Source organism: Echinops telfairi, unplaced genomic scaffold, assembly GCF_000313985.2.
Source record: "Echinops telfairi isolate 266 unplaced genomic scaffold, ASM31398v2 ScPeMD7_31;HRSCAF=116, whole genome shotgun sequence".
Taxonomy (NCBI): domain Eukaryota; kingdom Metazoa; phylum Chordata; class Mammalia; order Afrosoricida; family Tenrecidae; genus Echinops; species Echinops telfairi.
Genome location: NW_022103928.1, coordinates 28,958,768 through 28,977,747, shown reverse-complemented (window position 1 = coordinate 28,977,747; position 18,980 = coordinate 28,958,768). Strand labels below are relative to the sequence as shown.

Here is an 18,980-nt window from a genome sequence, read left to right as displayed (position 1 = left end):
GCTGTCTTTGCCGCTGCCCCCTTGATGTGGAGATGGGGCACACCCCCACCTGCCTACTTGGGCTCAGATTGTGGTGGTGCAGGGGCCAGCTGCAATCCTCTCCAAGTCTCCGGTTCCACCCCATAACACTACAGGGCTTGGCTGTGATAGATGTGTGCATCTGAGTCGTCGTCACAAATTCCAACTCTTGCCTCAGGAAAAACACATCAGTCCTTGTCGGAAATGCCTTCCCTGGGCATCACCCCGACAGGCCCTTTGCAACCAGAATGGAGCTGGGCAGGTGGGGGGGGAGAGGGGTTGGGATCACCCTCCGTCTTTGATAACCTGAGTGGGGAACAGTGTCTTCCAGAGACACCGATCGAGCCCAGCCTGCACGTTTCCCCAAAGCTCTGGCCCAGAACCCACACCTGTCCCTCCCACTCGGCCTCCCTCTGCTTCACAGGAGACTGCCACCCCGCTCTGCTCCCAAAGCACCAGTGGCTCCCATGACTCCAGATTCTCACTCAGCCACCCCTCATTGACACAGCCGTCCTGTGGGCCTGGCTCTGCGCATGAACATCAGGGCAGTTGCTGTGCCGGCTGACAGTCTGGGTATGGCAGGGGGCAGAGCAAGACAACAGCACAGCACAGCCATGTCCAGTGAGGAGAAGGAAAGGCTTTTCTGAGGAGGGACCGCTGAGCTGAAACCTGAGCAATGGGGAGATGGCCGCCACATGAGTGAAGATTTCGGAGGACATTCGAGGCTCTGAGTCTTTGGCCCAGCGAGTGACCTCGTGGGCCTCCTACTTGCTCTGACCTGGTCAGGGACGCACACACCAGCCAGCCAGGGCTCCCAAACCGACCTCAGGGCCCACTTCCAGGTTTCTGTCCACAGGCTCCTCATTCTGGATCTCCCGGCTCTATCCATGCCTCGCCCATCTTTCGAGGCCCATCTCCTGCAGAGAGCCACCTCGGAAGGCTTGAGGGTCCCCACCAGCGTACCTGGGTGCCCCACACTGTCCTGCAACAGCGACCATTACCCCCAAGGGCTCCTGCTTGCAAGTCACAAACCACCCTCCACCGATGGAAACTCAGCGGTCCTCACCCCAAGTGTCTTTATCCTCCCACCAGGTCGCTGCAGATGAGGAAACTGAGGCCGGGGTGGGGCTGTGACCTGTGACCTGGGCCCTGAGGGATGATCTGACCCCAGAAACCTAGATAAGTGAATAGCAGGAGGTAGGGAGCTCCCAGTCCTGGTAGACTCCAGGAAGCTGAGCCAGGTGGGGCCTCCCTTGAAACGCTCCTAGGACAGCCACCGCTGCAGACCCTGGGAGCTGCTCAATCACTCAGTCCTTCCTTCCCTGGTGTGACTCAGCAGGGCCCCAGATGGCTCTGAAACAGGAAGTGTCTGGGGGCTGGAAAGGGGCAGAGAGGAAGGAGTAGCACCATCCAGCGCCACCCTCTGCCCTGGGGAGGCCTTGCTTCCTCCCTCTGAGGTGGCGGCTACTTACTCCCCAACCACCTCCCTCACAGCGATCGATCGATGGCTCCCTCCACACGGTGACACTTACACAAATTGCAACCGCACCTACCTCTCGGTGTGCGCCGACTGTGTGCCAACTTCTGGGGTAAGCACTTTCCTCCTTCCTTCTCCCCCCCACCCACCTCTGCCGCCACCCCACCCCCTGAGAATGCTGGCACTATCTCTGCTTCCTGGGCAGGCAGGCGCCAGGAGCTAAGTCCTGGGCTAGCGGTGAGGACGGGCAGCCAATGACGCCACCACTCTATGCCTCAACCTGCAAAGTGGGGTCGCAGGAGTGCCTACCTCTTAGGAGCACTGGTGCTCACAAGACCACCTGGCCCGGAAGCTCCAGGCCAGCATAAGAGATGTGTCTCATCTGCCACCCAAGTCTACCCCGGCAGCCTGGGGGTGGGGTGGGCATCTTTTGCAGGAGATGGACTAGGTCTGAGCTCCCATGGTCACCTCTCTTTTTCCAAAAAGCCATTATGGGGAGTGGACGGTGTTTTTAAATGAGGGGACATCACTGAAGGACTGGAGGCTAAGATCCAAGGAGCTTAGCGGCTTGGCTACAAGGCCTTTGCATGGGCCTCTGTTCCCTGGTTCACCACAGCCCAGGCCTCTGGGCAGTTGTGTTTGTGGCCACGGTGGTGGTGCCCACATTCAGTTTCCTATCACAGCAGTGCCCCCACCAAGTGGGTACCCAGCCCTCCCTCCTATCCATTTCTATGGAGCTCAACCCCAGAGTCCTCCCCATACTTCCTGTGCGCCCTCTCCCCCAGGCACTCACACACCTCACGCCCAGTCTCAGATACTAGGCAAGGTAGGCAGGAATCCCTAGTTAAGCCTCTGCTCTCATGCTCAGGGGTGGAGGGGTGAGGGGGCTCACTTCTCTACCAGTCCTGGTCCTCTACTGGGACAGGGTCTGCCCCATGGAGCCCCCTACTCTGTGGGTTCTATTCTCAGGGCCTGCTCAGGGACAGGAGATGGGCTCATAAGCCTCCTTGCTACCCTAGCCAACTCCACTGGAAACACCCGGAAGATCCCTAACTCTCTCCTCAATGAAGCCGAGAAGCCAGGAGAGACAGAAGACTCCTCCTTCCTGTGGAGCTCCCTAACTTGCTTAAGGTGACCCCCACACGGCACACGCAGGCTGTCCTGACAGCTGCGGCAAACGCCACGGACTCCTATCCACCTCGGCTCAACCCCCGCCCCCAAGCACGGCGCTCTGCAACAGAGTTTGTGGATCCAGGTGTACGCACTCACATTCATCGCTCGTTCCAAAGTGCTTCAGTGACATCCAATGTGTCGCCTCTTGAGTGTCCAAACAAGCTCTGGGCCGTGGACAACGTCTGACCAGCTGCCAACAGGCCACCTCGTCAAGGTGAATGGGGGGTGGGGGTAGGGGGGAGCTGAGGGCAGAGCCCTGTGGGACACTCCCAAAAGCCAGTGCCATCCTTTCTCAGAAAGCCCTTTGCCGCACCTCTACCAAGCCCTGGCTGCCTACCTTCCGGCCTGCCTCATTATTGTGCAAGTTCATGAGCGTCCGGGCATTCTGCTTGATCTCCCTCGCATCCACAAAGACCTTGGCGAAGCGGATGCCGTAGCGGATGTCAGCAGAGCAGCCACCCCACTTCCAGCCCTCGTCCCGGTGGTACTGGCCTTGCTTCTCCTTGTCACAGCCGCAGTCACTCAGGTTGCCCTGGGTACAGGCAGCCGTGATGGCGTGCGCCACACCGGCGGCAATGATGGCATAGGTGAAGGCAGCCTCCCGGCTCCCTGAGAGGGCGAGAGAAAAGAAGAAAGGCCGGGTCAAGAACGGGGACTCATGGCTGGCTCCACAAACACTTCCCGGATGCCTGTTCCTTCCCCTGCCATCTTCCCAGTGGGGAGTAGCACAGTGCCCCCACACATTTCCGGTTCATTCAGCGGTTGGGGTCGCTGGATACCCTTGGAAGAGAAAGGCATGTGGCTGACCACCCTCTGTTCCCACTCCACACCATCGGGCCGGCAGCCTGCGCAGGTACACAAGGGTCACTTCATCTGCACAGGTACTAGAAGGGGACACATCTGCAACACCCCCGTGGGGGGTGCCTGAGACCATCACTGTTTGCATGAGTAGAAAGCCTCATCTTTCTCCCAAGAAGCAGCTGGTGACCTTGTGGTGAGCAGGCCAACATGTGACCCACGACCCCACAGGGTCCCCAGAGGGTGGCCAGGAGTTGGGATCAATTTGGTGGCCAGCAGGTTTTTGTGTGCACAGGCCTCGGTACCAGAGGTTTGGGTGTAGTAACACCGCTCCCCTGGCTCTGCGACTTTCAGCCAGTGACCACCCCTCCCTGTGCCCCAATAACGTGAGGACAGAGCAGAAGCACTGTTCTCTCAGAGACAAGAGTTTGTCCATGTGAAGCTCTTAGCCCATCTTTCTCCTGAGAAGGAGCTGGTGGTATTGAACTGCTGACCTCTCAAATTGCAGCCCAATTTGTAACCACCAAGGCCCACATGTTCCAGGTGGTCCCAGAGAGGACTCATCCTAGGCTAGGGAGTCCCCAGGCGCACACATACATGCATAGGGTGTCACACGCGGAAAACACATCAGAGGACGGAGCAAAGAGTAAGAATAAACCCTCGAGAACAGCCAGAGAGGAACAATTTGACCGTGGTGTGAAAAAGAACAGGATGGGGCGGGAGTGAAATCCCTGTTCCACCACTTCCTGGCTGTGAGACCTCGGACACGTCACCTAACCTCTCTGTGCTCCACTCCCCCCAACAGACTGGATGATGGCCTGGCACTTGGAAAGATTGGGGTGGGGGTGGGGGCGGGGCTAGACAAACTCGCCCAAATATAAAATGATTAGAATGTTTACTGGTGGCAGCACTGACTGTGCCTTAGCTGTGGAAGAAGGGGAGGGGTCTTCATTTCTCTTTACTTACAGTTGAAGAAGCTGAGATCAAGAGAGGCTCTGGCGTGCCCAGGCTGCCCAACCGGTGGGCACGGGACCAAGGCCCACACCCTGTCAACAAGCCCCCCATGCAGACTGAGAACGAGCACCACCGGTTCAATGACTCAGAGGGACAGGAGGCTCGGCCCAGGCTTGAGCAATGGAGAGGAGACCATCCGACCGAGAGTGGAGCCGGGCCGGTCACTGGTGAGTCTTCTCCCTTGCTCACCCCTGGGGCAGGGGAAAGGGGTGAGTGGAGTGCAGACGGGGGCTGCCAGCCCAACCTCATTGTGGTAACTGTGTGTGGCCCTGTTCTGCCACGAGCTGGTGACCACCCTAGGCTCCTCTGAGGCCCTTGTGCAGCACAGGACAATGTAGGTGGTGAGTGACAGACACCTAGAGGCAATGGCAGTCAGGAGAGCTTCTGATCCCACGCTCTGATCCGCCCCCACCCCCACCCCCTCCACCCTGTATAGAGAGGTGGGAAGCAGGGCAGCCACACCTGGACACATTCAAGTCTCCTGAGTTCAAGCTGGACCCCACTCAGGGGGAAGCCTCATTGGGTGCCTAAGGACAGTCCCCTCTCCTTGAAACAAGCCGTCTCGGAAGTGAAGGCTGCCCCAGAGAGACCGCGGTGGCTGCCCTTCAAGTGCAGAACTTCCAGCGGGCAGGCACTGGTTGCTAAGGTCCATGAATTAGAGGCTCGAGGGTTGCTGCTAAGCCTACTGGTGTTGGCTTGCCCTACAACATCAACCTGGGACCGCCCAAAGCCATTGTCGCCATTGATCGCCGTAACCCCCACCCTGGACATTCACTGGGCAGCTGCATCACTGACATTAGGCTGGTGAACTTCTTCCTGCCCCTGTCGCCTCCTCTATGAACTGGGGCTACCAACAGCATCCGTGCACATAGAGGGCCACGTGGAGAGATGATGCCGAGCAAGGGAAACTGCTGCGCTCAGTGCTGACACTCAGCCTGGCTCCGTAAATGCCAGCCATTATTATGCTGTTGGTCCTGCATTTCACCCTTAACTTCAGCCATGATGTCTAAATGTGATTCCCCTTAAGGTCGACAATTATCATTGTTGTCGCTGTTAAGTTGTCTGCCCCTGTACGTCCAGAGATGGCCACATGCAGAGGAAACAGAGCTGATAGGGAGTCCACCATCGGAGCCGAGCTGTGAGTTGGGGAGGAGGGGACGAGAGATCAGCCAGTAGGTGGCTTTGGAGACATCACTTGACCACTTCACCTCTCCGAGCTGCTGTGTCACCACCTGTTAACAGGTGCCTACTCTTAGAACAGAAATGGCTACCAGCTGGCCCGTTCAAAACAAACGAAAACTAAACTCACTGCCATCGAGTTGATGCCGAACAAACACGATGAATCGATGAATCGTACAATTCCTATGATTGACAGAACTGCAGGGACCATTGGGAAATACCGAGAAGTTTCCCTTTATGTATTTCTTGCTACCTGTTATTTTCGATTTGTCCTTTGTCTGCTCCCCCTATCCCCCTCACCACCCTCTTCCCTCTAGAATGTGATTTTCTTGAAGGCAAGCGCTTTATCTTGTGCCCGGATGGAGTAGTGGGTTACTCACTGGGCTGCCAACCGCCAGGTCAGCAGTTAGAAACACTAGTGGCTCCTTGGGTGAAAGAGGCTGTCTCCTCCAATAAAGATGTATAGTTTTGGAAACCCTAGGGAGCAGACCTCCCTTGTCCTACAGCGTCACAATGAGTCGGAATCTCTCAATGGCCGTGAGCTTGTGTTCTTTGTTCTGTTTGGGTTTTTGGTCTGCTGTGCTTCAGGGCCTAGTGCATAGCAGGCACTCAATACATGAACAGAAGGTCCCCAAACTCCAACCAAATGGTGGCCCACACCCTTCTGGCCTCTATTCCGTGTGTTATTGCCGAAGCTCCCTTCTCAGACCCCTAGAAGAACATATTAATCTATCCCTTAGCAAACAAGGGAGGTCATACACGCAAGTCCATGTTACAGAGCGGGAAACAGAGGCCAGGTCTTGCTGGGCCCACCAGCAGGCCCAGAGTCAGAGAACAGAGCCATAAATGCGGCATCCAAGGGTCCCTCATCAATGCCTGAGTTCACCACCTAAAAAGACAGACTGGTAGAGACCCGGGGACTTCCCTGAAGTCACTAAGAACAGGGGCATCTCGGCTCCTAACACAGAGCCCCTGCCCTTCCCACTGCCCACATCTCTCTCACGTACGTTGTCCATCTGGCAATCCAGGGGAGCACCCCCTTGGGACTCGCTAGGCTGACTTCAGCTCAGATAAAAAGCCTATCAATCCCCGTCCTCATTCAGTGGGCTGCCTGAGCCAGGACTGCAGCTCTAGAATCTCAGCTTCCCCACCTGTGAAACGGGAATGGCCACCACGTGTGAAGAGCCAGGCACATGGACCGTGCTCATGGAAGCACAGCCGAGTTGGAAAGGGAGCCCCGGCTGATGCCCTGATGCCCCCATGCCGGCCAGCTCCACACCAGTCCCAGCGGTGAGCGGAAATCAACGGATGCCCAAGCCTGCCTGAACGGTTCCATTCCACTGCCCTGTGCAGCCACTACAAATGGTTTGCACCAGAATACTATCTGAGTAGATTTACAGTATCTTACTGGAAACCACAAAATGCATTGTTGTTTTTTTTTCATTTGCTATTTAAAGCCAGTGCGCCCGGGAGTGAACAATCTGCAGTGACACCGGCTGAAATATGATTTGGAAAACAGACAGATGGAAAAAGGTTGTTTTTGCCAGTCCTATGACAGGGCAGCTCATGGTCCCCTGGGCTGGAAAGGTCACGTTGGGCTGTCTCTGATTAAAAGAGGTCCGAAGCCTCTCTGTGAGTGACAGGGGGATTGGGGAGTGCGGAGAGCCTGGGTCTGGGCTAAGTTGGCTAAAGCAAGAGGCACAAAGAAAAGGAAGTTGGGAGAGGTGCATGGTTTCCACCCAGGTCTCCACCCTTCTCTTCGGGCCTCGGATTCGTCCAAAGACCTCATTTCCACCAAACAAGGCTATCCCTACCCGTCAGCATCTTCTGCCCTTTCCTGCCTCCTCACCCTCTCTGAATTCTAGGCACTCCTGGCTGGGTGGTGTACATGCTATTCCATCACCTGGAAATGCCCTTCTTCTGCCCACCCACCAAATGAGGGGCAAAGTAGCCCTCTGGCTCCCAAGCTCCGGGGCTCTGGTGGCAGATGAGCGTGGGTTTCATCCTGGCCCCAACAGTGGTGACAGTGGAAGGGGACTCACTGGCTTCTCTCAGTTGCTTCCTTTTTCCTTTTCTCAGAGTCTCGGCAGGGCTGGACTCCCCGGTAAGCAAGATCAACATGAATGTGTGCTCACTGACTAATCCATAGTGAACAATTTCCCACCAGCTGACAGGATGACAAACACGTGAAACTACAGGTGAGTCGATCAGCACAAGTAAGCCCATGTGTGCGTTGTCTACTGGGACTCCGAGCCTCTCAAGAACTGGACACTGGAAAAGAGGCTTGGATTACATACAAAGGTGCTGTGGGGTTGGGGGACAGAGAGCGATGGCAGTCATATCGAATCAGAATCTTTGCTAGAGCAAAAAAAAAACAAACAAACAACCCGTGAAATTGTTCCCTGTAGATTTGTTAGCAAGCACCAGGAAGCCCATGCTTACTTTGTTTATTGGGTTACGTACCCCTAAGCGGAAAGGGTTAAAGAAACAACTACGCATGAGCGACCTGGCCCACCCTGTAAGGGGATCATTGATTAAATGGTGCTTCTAATTGGATGCCTGTAGCCAGGAGTATGGTTCACATCTACCCATTGTGGTAGTTACACAATTTCATGGCAACTTGCTAAAATAAGAAGGAAGGAGTGGAGTCTAGCCTGCCAATCAGGTTGCAGCCTGGTGATCCCTCCTTGTGGGCGTGGCCGTCTCCTGAGGATTCTAGTACTTCCTCTTTCCTCCTGTGAGAAGGACCCCACACTGCTTAATAAGCCACCAGGAGCTATGCCGATGGCAGCGAGAGCCCTGGAGCTGGAGGAGCCACGCGGAGACCCCTGCCAGCACTGAGATGCTTCCACCACCACTGGATCCACAAGACTTTCCCCCCACTAGACTGTGGTCTTCCTGCATTCGGCATCATTGCACGTGTGGTGTGAGTCTGAAGAGGAATGCATACACTAGTAGTGGACATATGGGTCAATATCGGACTTATGGACTTGATCTGGACTGGGCTGGGATGTTTTCATAATACACCATTACTCTTTGATGTAAAGCGCTCTCTTATACACATGAGTGTCTCTGGATTTGTTTCTCTAGTCCACTCGGACTGACACACCCATTAAGATGTGGTTCAACTGTCCCCTCCTCTGAGAAGCCTTCCTGATGTGCCCTCCCCGTGCTGTGACCCAGTACTACATCCGTTGCTATTTACCTTCATCATGCTGAGTTACACAATCAGTCTCCGTCCAGGGTGGTGGGGATCTGGATCATTCCATTGTAAGCCTCAGCATTTAGCTGAATGAATGACTGGGTGTCTGTCTGTCTGCCTGCCTGCCGCCTGAAAGCTGGAAAGGGAACATTATAACAAAGGATGCATGGCAGAGAATAGCGTCGGGAGAGCGAACACCCAGGATGAACCTAGGCTTGCAAAAAAAAAAAGAAAGAAATAAAAGGAAATGTGAATGAGACAAAAAGTCCTTTGTTAGCTGCATCCTAATCAAGAATAGGGAGAGAATAGGTCTTTTTCTGGGGCAAGATGGCATATTGTTAAGAAATGACAGAGAGAAAGTGGAGCTGCCTGCCCCTTGCTTCTGTCTCTCAAACGGGAAAGGTCTTCGGACACATCCTTCCAGTCTTCCTACAGTTCACATGGCCCAACAGCGGGGGAAAGAGGAAGCTGGTTTTGTTGCGAGGCCGGTGGATTCCCAGACACGGGGCCCTGGGAACAGACAGCCACCCAAGGGGATAGCGGAAGCTGCTGAGTGACTGTCAGAAGGCAAAGTCGTCACCCACATGCTAGAGGAGTGAGTGAAAGCCCAGAAAGACAATGGAAGTCTCTGCTGCTTAGACAAAGGAGGGTGGGCTCTAAGAACTTAATCCTCGGTCATTTTGGCTGATCCCTAGGGGGGTCCCAGCAGGGGGTCCCAAACGAGGTCATTTGGAGAAGGAATGGATACAGTCCTTCCCAGGAACAAACGTCTAGAGATGACCATTTCTTCTCCCAGCATTAGACATAACAAATTCCTATGTGTACAAAGGGTTTGGCTATCAACATAGATCCTGTTTCTCACCTGATTAAACCCCTCCAATAACCCCTTCCCAGACAAACCCCCTGAGTCTGAAACAAAATGCCCTGAGGACTGGGTCTCATCTCTTTCCACCCTCCCTACGGGAAGACCCTATAAGGCGGTGCAGTGGGCTACAGGTTGAACTACTAACTGCAAGGTCAGCAGTTACAAACCCTCACAAAGATGTTCACTGTCTCAGAAAGGCACAGGGGCAGTTCTACTCTGTCCTATAGGGTCATCATGAGGTAGAATTGGCCAGATGGCAGTGAGTTTGAATTTTTTGAGACCCCACACCCCACAGCCCAGCTTGCCCCAAATACTCTGAATTGCAAGGACATCTGGCTGGGTTACAACGGGCCACAAAGCTTTAGTCCTGTGTCCTGCCTCTGCTGGCTATTGGCCAGTCCCTACTTCCCCTTGATATTCATTTCAGGTGGCCCTTAGGCCTACAGGCCACCTGCTGTGGGATCCACAAAGGTTTTTCCCCAGGTTGTTTTCCGGATTGTATACCCAGCCTAGGATTTGCTTGCTATAGCATTGCGAGGTCAACTGCTTAGAGGTGATCTCCCTGAGAGCATCAGCCAGGCGAGCAATCAGACACTATTGCCTGTAGGTGGGGCCCACACCCTGCTGATAAGGATAGTCATTGTTACCCTGAAGGAGAGCCCAGAGACAAGGTCAAGACAACTCAAGGAAGATCAAGGTTAGGCTGCCATCTTGAATCTAGGATCCGCCCATCTTGTCACATGTGTACCCCTAATCCCTCCCCTTCCTATTGTGTGTACACCCCTAGATTTTCGTCACCCCCCCCACTGAATGTATTGTCTATGGTATAACTCCTTCCTGTGATGATGTAATGGGGGGGGGGCCCTACATGCCCCCCAAGGGGAATATAAGCCTTGGTTGGAACTATTTTCGTCACCCCCCCCCCACTGAATGTATTGTCTATGGTATAACTCCTTCCTGTGATGATGTAATGGGGGGGGGACCTACATGCCCCCCTAAGTGTATATAAGCCTTGGTTGGAACTATTTTCTCTATATATACTGGGACCTTGCTGCTGAGATCATGACTGCCCCAGAGGTGAGCATGCTACCCTAAAATGTGTCTGACTCCTTTATTTTACTCTCTCCCTTTCCTATTCTCCATGACTTTATGATAACTTTTACATATTGTCACCGGACAATTGCACCCACGGACCCTGCAGTTTGTCAGAGGCTGGCTTACTTGACAAGCTGTCCTTCCTCCAAGTGCCACTCCTTCTTCTACCAGAGCCCCAGCTACATTTCAGAGCAGAGTCGGCCAGTCCCATGCCAGCCTGAGTGCCCTATTCTTCATTCTTCACACACAGAAGGTGTTAGTAAATGTCTGGGGGCACAGATGGACAAGTAGACAAGTGGTGGACAGGTGGGTGTTACCTCAATAGCATTTAATTTACACAGATTCAACCGATGCACCAACAGAAAAATAAACTATTGTCTACTTATATTTTGATATAAGTACTTATTATTATGTACAGTGTGTTATTGCACATGATTTGTTTCGTGGACCTTTACTGTATTTATTGCATAGAACACTAGGTAAATTATGGATGGTTTAGGTGATTTTTGAGGGTAATGTTGACTAGAATACATTTTCATCATACACATTATGTTAAAGGCTAAAATGTGACCCAAGGGAAGATGTTCAACTGGAAATAGATGACTCTATTTTTGGCAGCTTCCCAGTTAGGTCCAAAAACCACATGAAGTGTACAGCCAATCTGTGAGGGGTAAGTAGAGTGAGGTCTCCCAATGAGGTCCCTGGCAAGGTCAGCCGTGCTGGACAGCAGTGATTCCAATGTCAGAGAAGGGTGAGACATTCTAGGGGCACCTAGCCAAATGGATTTCATTACAAGAGCCGTTACAGAGGCATTTAGCAGGCTGGTGGGCACTCTGAGTCTCTGGAAGCAAGGTATCCAGCATTCTGAGCAACCCCAATGTGTCTTGCCCATAACACAGATTTTCCCCCAGAGTAAAATCTGATAGTGAGTATGAAGTGGAGCAGCATGTCCTGCTGAACAGAATCTGTAATAGACTACTCTTGGATTCCGTGGTGCAGGTCTTTCCCAGGCCTTGACCCAGTCAACAGGTATGCCATTTGAAGCTCATCCCAAGGCAGATGGGAGAGCTAATAGAAGAGTTGCATGGTTCACTATTTCAAAAGATTTTCATGAGTTGAAATTAGAGGCTGAGATGGATTAAAATGAAAATGTGCAGCAATGAATGTCCAGTCTTGGATGTTACATCAGGAAATAAGAACATTCACCACACAACAGAGAAACAGAGGACTGAGGATCATGCCGACCCAGGTTCACGAGCCAAACAAGACATGGGACTTGTTTCCGTGGGCTTGCTGTCTCCATTGGTCACTGAGTGCTCACTCAGTGCACTGGGCTGTGCGTGAGGCACGGGGAGCCCAGTGGAGGAGTCAGTTGACTGGGCTCCATGGAGCCTCACCAATGTGGGAAGGACAAATGGGAGGCATATTAATGCGTAGGAAATAAAATCACTTCTGAAGGGGAGGGTCCTCTATGAAGAACACCACAGGGTGATCTTCAGGGAGGCCATCGTAGATGGGTGGTCGGTCCAGCAAGGGCATATGGGAGAGGTGGTAGTTGAGTGGAGATCTTTATAATGCTGGAGGAGCCAGTAGATTACTCATCACTGCTCAACTGCCTCTCCCACGTGCCCTTCTGGTCTGCCCCTGTGAGTGTCCCCACACGCTTTAAGTCCACCTGAGGTGACTGTGTGCCTTCCACGTTGCCACTCTGCCAGAGGCATCCACCTCTCACATGAAGCTTACATCTGGCTGAGAGACACATGCTTGGGACAATGCAACTGTGATTTGTAGAGCGCACTGTAAGCAGTCCTGTATAGCCAACGGCCCACAGCTAGTACATGGGAAAGACCTGAGAATAGCTCCAAAGCTACACAAATGAGTGCTTAGATGGACAGTACATCCTGGAATCATCATATGCTATAAAGGAAAATCAGGCCCGGTGTGGGCTGAAGAAAGATAGGTGGGTATTCTACACTAAAGAGGCTTCCCTGAACAGAGACAGAAAAGGCAAGGAGGTAAAGCAAACACCTAGAAAGAATGTTCCAGGCATGGGGAGAAGTGAGTGTCAAGTTCCTAAAGCTCCTAGTGGTGCTGCAGGCAAGGCTACTGTGGCAGTTACATAATCTCCTGTCAACTTGCGAAGGGGTGGAGTCTAGCCTGTCAATCAGGTTGCAGATGGATGACCTCATTTGGAGGCGTGAAGGAGATATATAGCTCATTGGAGGGCAGACACACTCTCTGCTTCATTTGCCTGTTGACAAGCCAGATGTGCTACCCCGATGGACCCAGACCCTTGGGGTTAGAGGAGCCACGTGGAGACCCATGCCCGTGCTGAGATGCTTCCACCACCACTAGATCCACAAGACTTTCCACCTACTGGCCTGTGATCTTTCTTCCTGCATTCAGTGTAATTTAAGGTAACCAGATTTAAAGCGGGACACCATTGATGGGGCAGGGGTGTGTGTGTTCTTGATTAAAAATTTTGTCTATATGGACCAAATAGAACATTCCCTAGCTTGTCGTGCATTCTTTCCAAGAATCGGGACTTTTTAAAAATGCCAAAAATCGGGACTGTCCCGCCAAAAGTGGGACAACTGGTCACCTTAGTGTAATTGCATGTGCTGTGTGAATCTGAAGAAGAATTTATAGACTGGTAGCCAACATATGGGCTAACATTAGATTTAAGGACTTGATCTGGACTGGGATGGGATGTTTTCTTAATGGTCAATTGTTCTTTGATATAACGTTCTCTCTAATACACATGTCTCTGAATTTGTTTCTCTAGTCAACCCGGACTAACACAGCTACATAGCAGAGAGGCCCTTAAAGGACTAGTGGATGAGTTTGCCTGGTGTTCTCAGAGCAAGGGGAACCATGGTAAAGTTTTAAACTAGGAGATGTCAAGGTCAGAAGAACACTGGAAATGCAATGTTCGGTGACTGTATAGACTGGGAGATCCAAGAAGGTACATGCCTCAGGAAGTGGCTGCTGCTGCTCAGGAGACCACTGTCTGAAGATGGGAATTTGAGCTTGGAGGTGATGGTAGAAGTGGTGATGAGTAGCAGTGGTGAGTGGACAGAACTGGGGATGTGTTTTTAAGGTAGAGTAAAAAATGGTGAACTTAGATGACTATAGCAGACCAATGGTTTCGAGAATAAAACCCAAGGCATGTATCCCCAACTTCTTGACCTTCCTGTGAGATGGGTGTGTAAAGAGGGAGGCACATCTGCTGATGGATTAGCCCTCACTGGTTATACAGGGCTCACCTAGAGTCCCCTGTGAAGGTAAAATATCTGGTTGCTCCATTCTGCAGATGGAAGGTGGAGGTCAGAAAGGCGAAGTGGCTTACTGGGTCATCAATAAGGCTGAGATGAAGGACTGGCCATGGAACTCTGGCTCCGGTCCTCACTTGGCTGTCCCCCAGCCCAGCTACATAACCAGACATTCTTAAACACCTGGTAGCCAGGAGCATCTCACATCTTCAGAGCTCATCCACACAGAGGGGTCTTGGCAACAATATGGGACTCACTACTGATGTCAACTCTGTCATAAAACAGCTTGGCTTTGAGCCTGTCCCAGGAGTGAGGTGGAGGTGACAGTCATCCTTTCAGGGATGGAGAAGGACCAAACAAGCCCATGAGTGGGAAAGGCCTGTCCTGACTCCTGGTTTATATCAGCCCTCACTAAGCAGATGCAGACAATGATGGGGCAAAAGGAAGCCCCTACCAACCTTCCTCCTCCTCCTTCCTCTTTCTTCTTCTTTTGTTGCCTATGTGTGTGTCTGTGTGTCTCTGTGTGTGTCTCTTTCTTTTCTTAATTTCTTGATTTTTTTCAAGAAAATTACAATATTTGTTCTTTATGAGACTAACTTTGCTGAACATATGTCCTCAAAATTCATCCATGTTACGAGATGTTTGACAGTTCCATGCTTGTTTTTTATGGATGCATGATATTCCATGGTACGTATGTCCCAGAGTTCATGTATGCATTCCTCCACAGACTGGCATTTTGGTTGTTTTCATCTTTTTGCTATTATGGATGGCGCTGCAATAAACAAGAGTATGCACGTATCTGTTCATGTTGTGTTCCTTATTTCTTTGAGTATAAACCAAGTAGATTGTTGGGTCATATGATATTTCTATATTTGTTTAAGAAGGCGCCGTACAGCTTTCCATAGTGGCTGCACCATCCCACCAGCAGGATATCAGGGTTCCAGTCCCCCCACATTCTCTCCAGCATTTGTCATTTCCGTTTTGTTTTGAATTTTACGATCAGGGCCAGTGTGAGGTAGCATCGGATCTTTGTTTCCATTTGCATTTCTCTTACAGTTAACAATTGCAAGTATTTCTTCTGTTGTTGGCTGCCTGGGTGTCATCGTTAGTGAATTGCCTTGCCACGTCTTCTGTCCACTTTTTAATTGGATAATTTATATTTTTCCTATTAAGATGTTGCACTTTTCTTTAGATTGTCAAGATTAGTCTTTAGCCGGTACATCACTGCCAATCCACACCCTCACACCAATCGGTAGGTTCTCTTTTTACTCTCTTGATGAAATCTTAGGCTGTACACAAATGGTGTCATTTAAGGAGCTCCCGCTTCTCTATTCTTTTATTCTGTAGTGTGGGGTTTTCACTGTTGGCTAATGTATTTATGGCTTATATTAAGGTCCTTAAATCTGCCCCTATTTTTTTTTCATTGATGATCTTTATACTTCTATGGTTGATATTTAAGTCTTGAAGCCAGTAGTTCTCAACCTGTGGGTCGCGACCCCTCTGGGGGTTGAACCACCCTTTCACAAGGGTCACCCGGTTCATAAAAGTAGCAAAATTACAGTTATGAAGTAGCAACAAAATAATTTTATGGTTGGGGTTGAGGAACTGTATGAAAGTGTGGCGGCATGAGGAAGGTTGAGATCCACTGCTTTAAACAATCTCGAGTTCCTTGTTTGTATATGGTGTGCAGTATGGGTCCTATTTCATGCTTTTACAGATAGAGATTCAATTTTCCAACATCGTTTTCTGAAAAAAAACTATTTTTCCCCATTTAATATATTTCAGCCCTTTATCAAAAATCAGGTCTGTAGGTACTGATTTTATTTCTGGGTTCCCTATTCTGGTCCATTGGTCTACATGTATATCATGGCACCAATAACAAGCTGTTTCGACTGCCAGGGATATGTACTAGATTTTAAAATCAGGGAGTGAGAGGCCTCCTATTTAGTTCTTAAGTTTTAGTAGGGTTTTGCTTATCCTGGGTTTCTTTCCTGTCCATACAACGTTGGTAATGGGTTTTTCATTTCTTTGAAGACTAGTGCTGGCATTTGGATCAGAATTACACTATATTTAGAGATTACTTTGGGTACTATTAACATTTTCACAATCTTAAGTCTTCCTGTCCTGGACCATGGAACACTCTTCCATTTAGGCAGATCTCTTATGGTGTCTTGCATTATTAGTGTTCTCCGGGCAAGTATTTTGCTTCTCTGGTGAGGTTTATTCGTAAGCATTTCATCTTTTGGGTGCTCCTTGTAAACTGCAATGCCTCGATTGTTTTCAATTTCCCTTTCAGAATTCTCATCTTTAATATACAGCAATCCTGTTGATTTTTATATGTTGATCTTATAGCATTTCACATTGGTAAAATATTCAATTTGTTCTAGCAATTTTCTTATAGTCTTCAGTTTTCTTTCTATAAAATCGTATCGACTGCACACAGAGAAATGTTTGCTTCTTCTTTGTTAATCTCGATGCCTTTGATTTCTTGTTTATGTCTAATAGCTCTGGCTAAGACTTCCAGGACTAGAGGAGATGAGTGGTGGTGAAGTGCATCGACGTCTAGTTCCATTCAGAGAAATGCTATCAGTTCCTTTCCAGTGAGTGAAATGCTGGCCACTGGGTTTTGGGCACAAGGCCTTTATGATGTAGAGGAATTTTTCTCTTATTCCTATTTTATTGAATGGTTTTTATCAAAAATGGATGTTAAGATTTTATCTAATGTCTTATCTGCATCCATTGATATAATCATATGTTCCACTCCCCTTTGGTTTTATTTATATGGTGGATTATATTGATTGTTTTTCTAATATCAAACCATCCTTGAATACCTGGTATAAATCCCACTTGATCACGAAATTTCAAATATATTTTGTGGCATTCTATTGGCTAGGGTGTTGTTGAAACTTTTGCATCTGTGTTCCTATGGGCCATTGGTCTCTTCACGTCTGCGCATGGGTTGGGCATCGGGATTTTCCTTGCCTCATAAAATGAGTTTGGGAGTATGTTGTTCTTTTCGGTATTCAGAATTAGTTTGTATAGAATTGCTGTTAACTCTTTTCTGAATGTTTGGTAGATTTCCCCTTAAAGTCACCTGCTCCTGGACTTTTGTTGATGGGAGTTTTAATCCTGTGATCCATTTCTTATTGTCTTATAGGTCTGTTCAAGGTTTATAGCTCTGTCCCTGGTGATTTAAGTAGGTAACATGCTTGTAGATATGTGTTCATTGCTTCTAGGTCTTCAAGTTTGTTGGAGTACAATCCTTCCTGATAAATATTGTGTGGCTATCTTTTTTATTTCGCTTGGTTCTGTTGTGATGGTACACACATTTTCTGATTCACAATATTTGCTTCTCCTTCTTTTGCTTTGGTAAATTTGCCAGGGATTTGTTCATTTTGTTAAAACTTTCAAAGCACCAACTGCTTGTCTTGTTCTCTTAGTCCATGTGTTTCTGTTTTTTAAATTTTGTTTATTGATGCTCTAATCTTCATTTCTGTTTTGGTGGCTAAGGGTTTGTTTGGCTACTCTTGTTTTAAATTATTGTAGGTTGTGGGTGCAGTTGTTGATTTTGGTTTTTTAATTTTCTATGTGAACTTATTGCTATTAATTCCCCTCAAAGAACTGCTTTGCTGTGTCCCAAAGGTTTGGGATGTTGTATTTTTGTTCTACTTTGTTACCAGAAAATTTTTAATTGCTCTCACTTTTCAAATAGTCAATGGTTTTTAAGGAAGGTGCTGTTCAATCTCTGTGTGTTTTATCGTACTTTTTGCTTGATCCTACTGTTATTGATTTCTAATCTTATAGTGTTGTGATCTGAAAAGATAGCTTATACTATTTCAGTTTTTAAATGTTACTGATGTTTACTTTGTGGCCCAACATATGGAGTATGTTCCATGTGTTCTGGAAAATAATGTACCTATATCCTCGAGTATAAGCCCACCAAATATCAGAGGAGGCACCTAATTTCACCACAAAAACTGCATTAGAAATGTGCTGAAAAACTCAGCTTATACACAAGTATATATGGTATATAGTGCTGAGTGTTCTGCATATATCTAAGAGATCCAGTTGATTGATTGCATTGTTTTTCTTCTGCATCTTTGGTTTTCTTTCTAGTTGATCTATGCTTTCTCCAGAGTGTGTTGCAGTCTCTCACCATTATTCTAGTTTCATCTACTTGCCTGTTGATCTCTTCAACTCTGTGTTTGATGAACGCATTTCGGGATCCTTTATTATGTACATGGATATTGATTAAGATTAGGTCTTCTTGTTTACTTGTGGGTGTTATCTTTATATAATCACCTTCTTTGTCTCATGATAGCTTTCACTTTGATGTCTATTTTGTTAGAAATTAATAGTGATACTCTTGCTTTATTTTTATTATAATTAGCTTGTTTTTTTCCCATTCTTTTCATTTTTGTCTGTTTTTGTCTTTGTATCTAAGCTGTGCTCCTTGTCAGCGTCATATTAGTGACTCACATTTTCTCATCCATCCTGTTTGTCTCCTCGCTGCTGGATTTAACCCAATGACATTCAGTGTTGTTATCAATAGGTTTGGTTTTATTGTTGTTATTTTACTATATGTTTTTCTATGGTATCATTGGTGTCATGGTTCATGGTATTTTCTTTATTGGTTTCCTTTTGCTTATGGATGTTCTTATCAATGTTTTCTTTGCTTTCACCTTACTGATTAACAAGATTCTATCTGTTGTTGTTGATTTCCTTCCAAAGAACTCCTTTTAGTATTTATTGTAAAATTGGTCTTGTTTTTATGTTGTTTCTTGAGTTTTTCTGTTGTTGTTGTTTTTTTAACATTTTATTAGGGGCTCATACAACTGTTATCCCAATCCATACACACATCAATTGTGTAAAGCGCATTTGTACATC

At 48.8% G+C, this 18,980-nt stretch overlaps 1 protein-coding gene across 1 annotated transcript in view; it reads right to left on the bottom strand.

Annotated features, from left to right (window-relative positions):
• Window positions 1-18,980, bottom strand: part of WNT7A (Wnt family member 7A) — an 84,572-nt gene that overhangs the window by 45,239 nt on the left and 20,353 nt on the right. Inside the window, exon 3 of the mRNA XM_004702367.2 lies at window positions 3,006-3,277. Within this exon, the coding sequence (XP_004702424.1) occupies window positions 3,006-3,277 (272 nt within the window). The remainder of the gene's footprint in view (window positions 1-3,005; window positions 3,278-18,980) is intronic.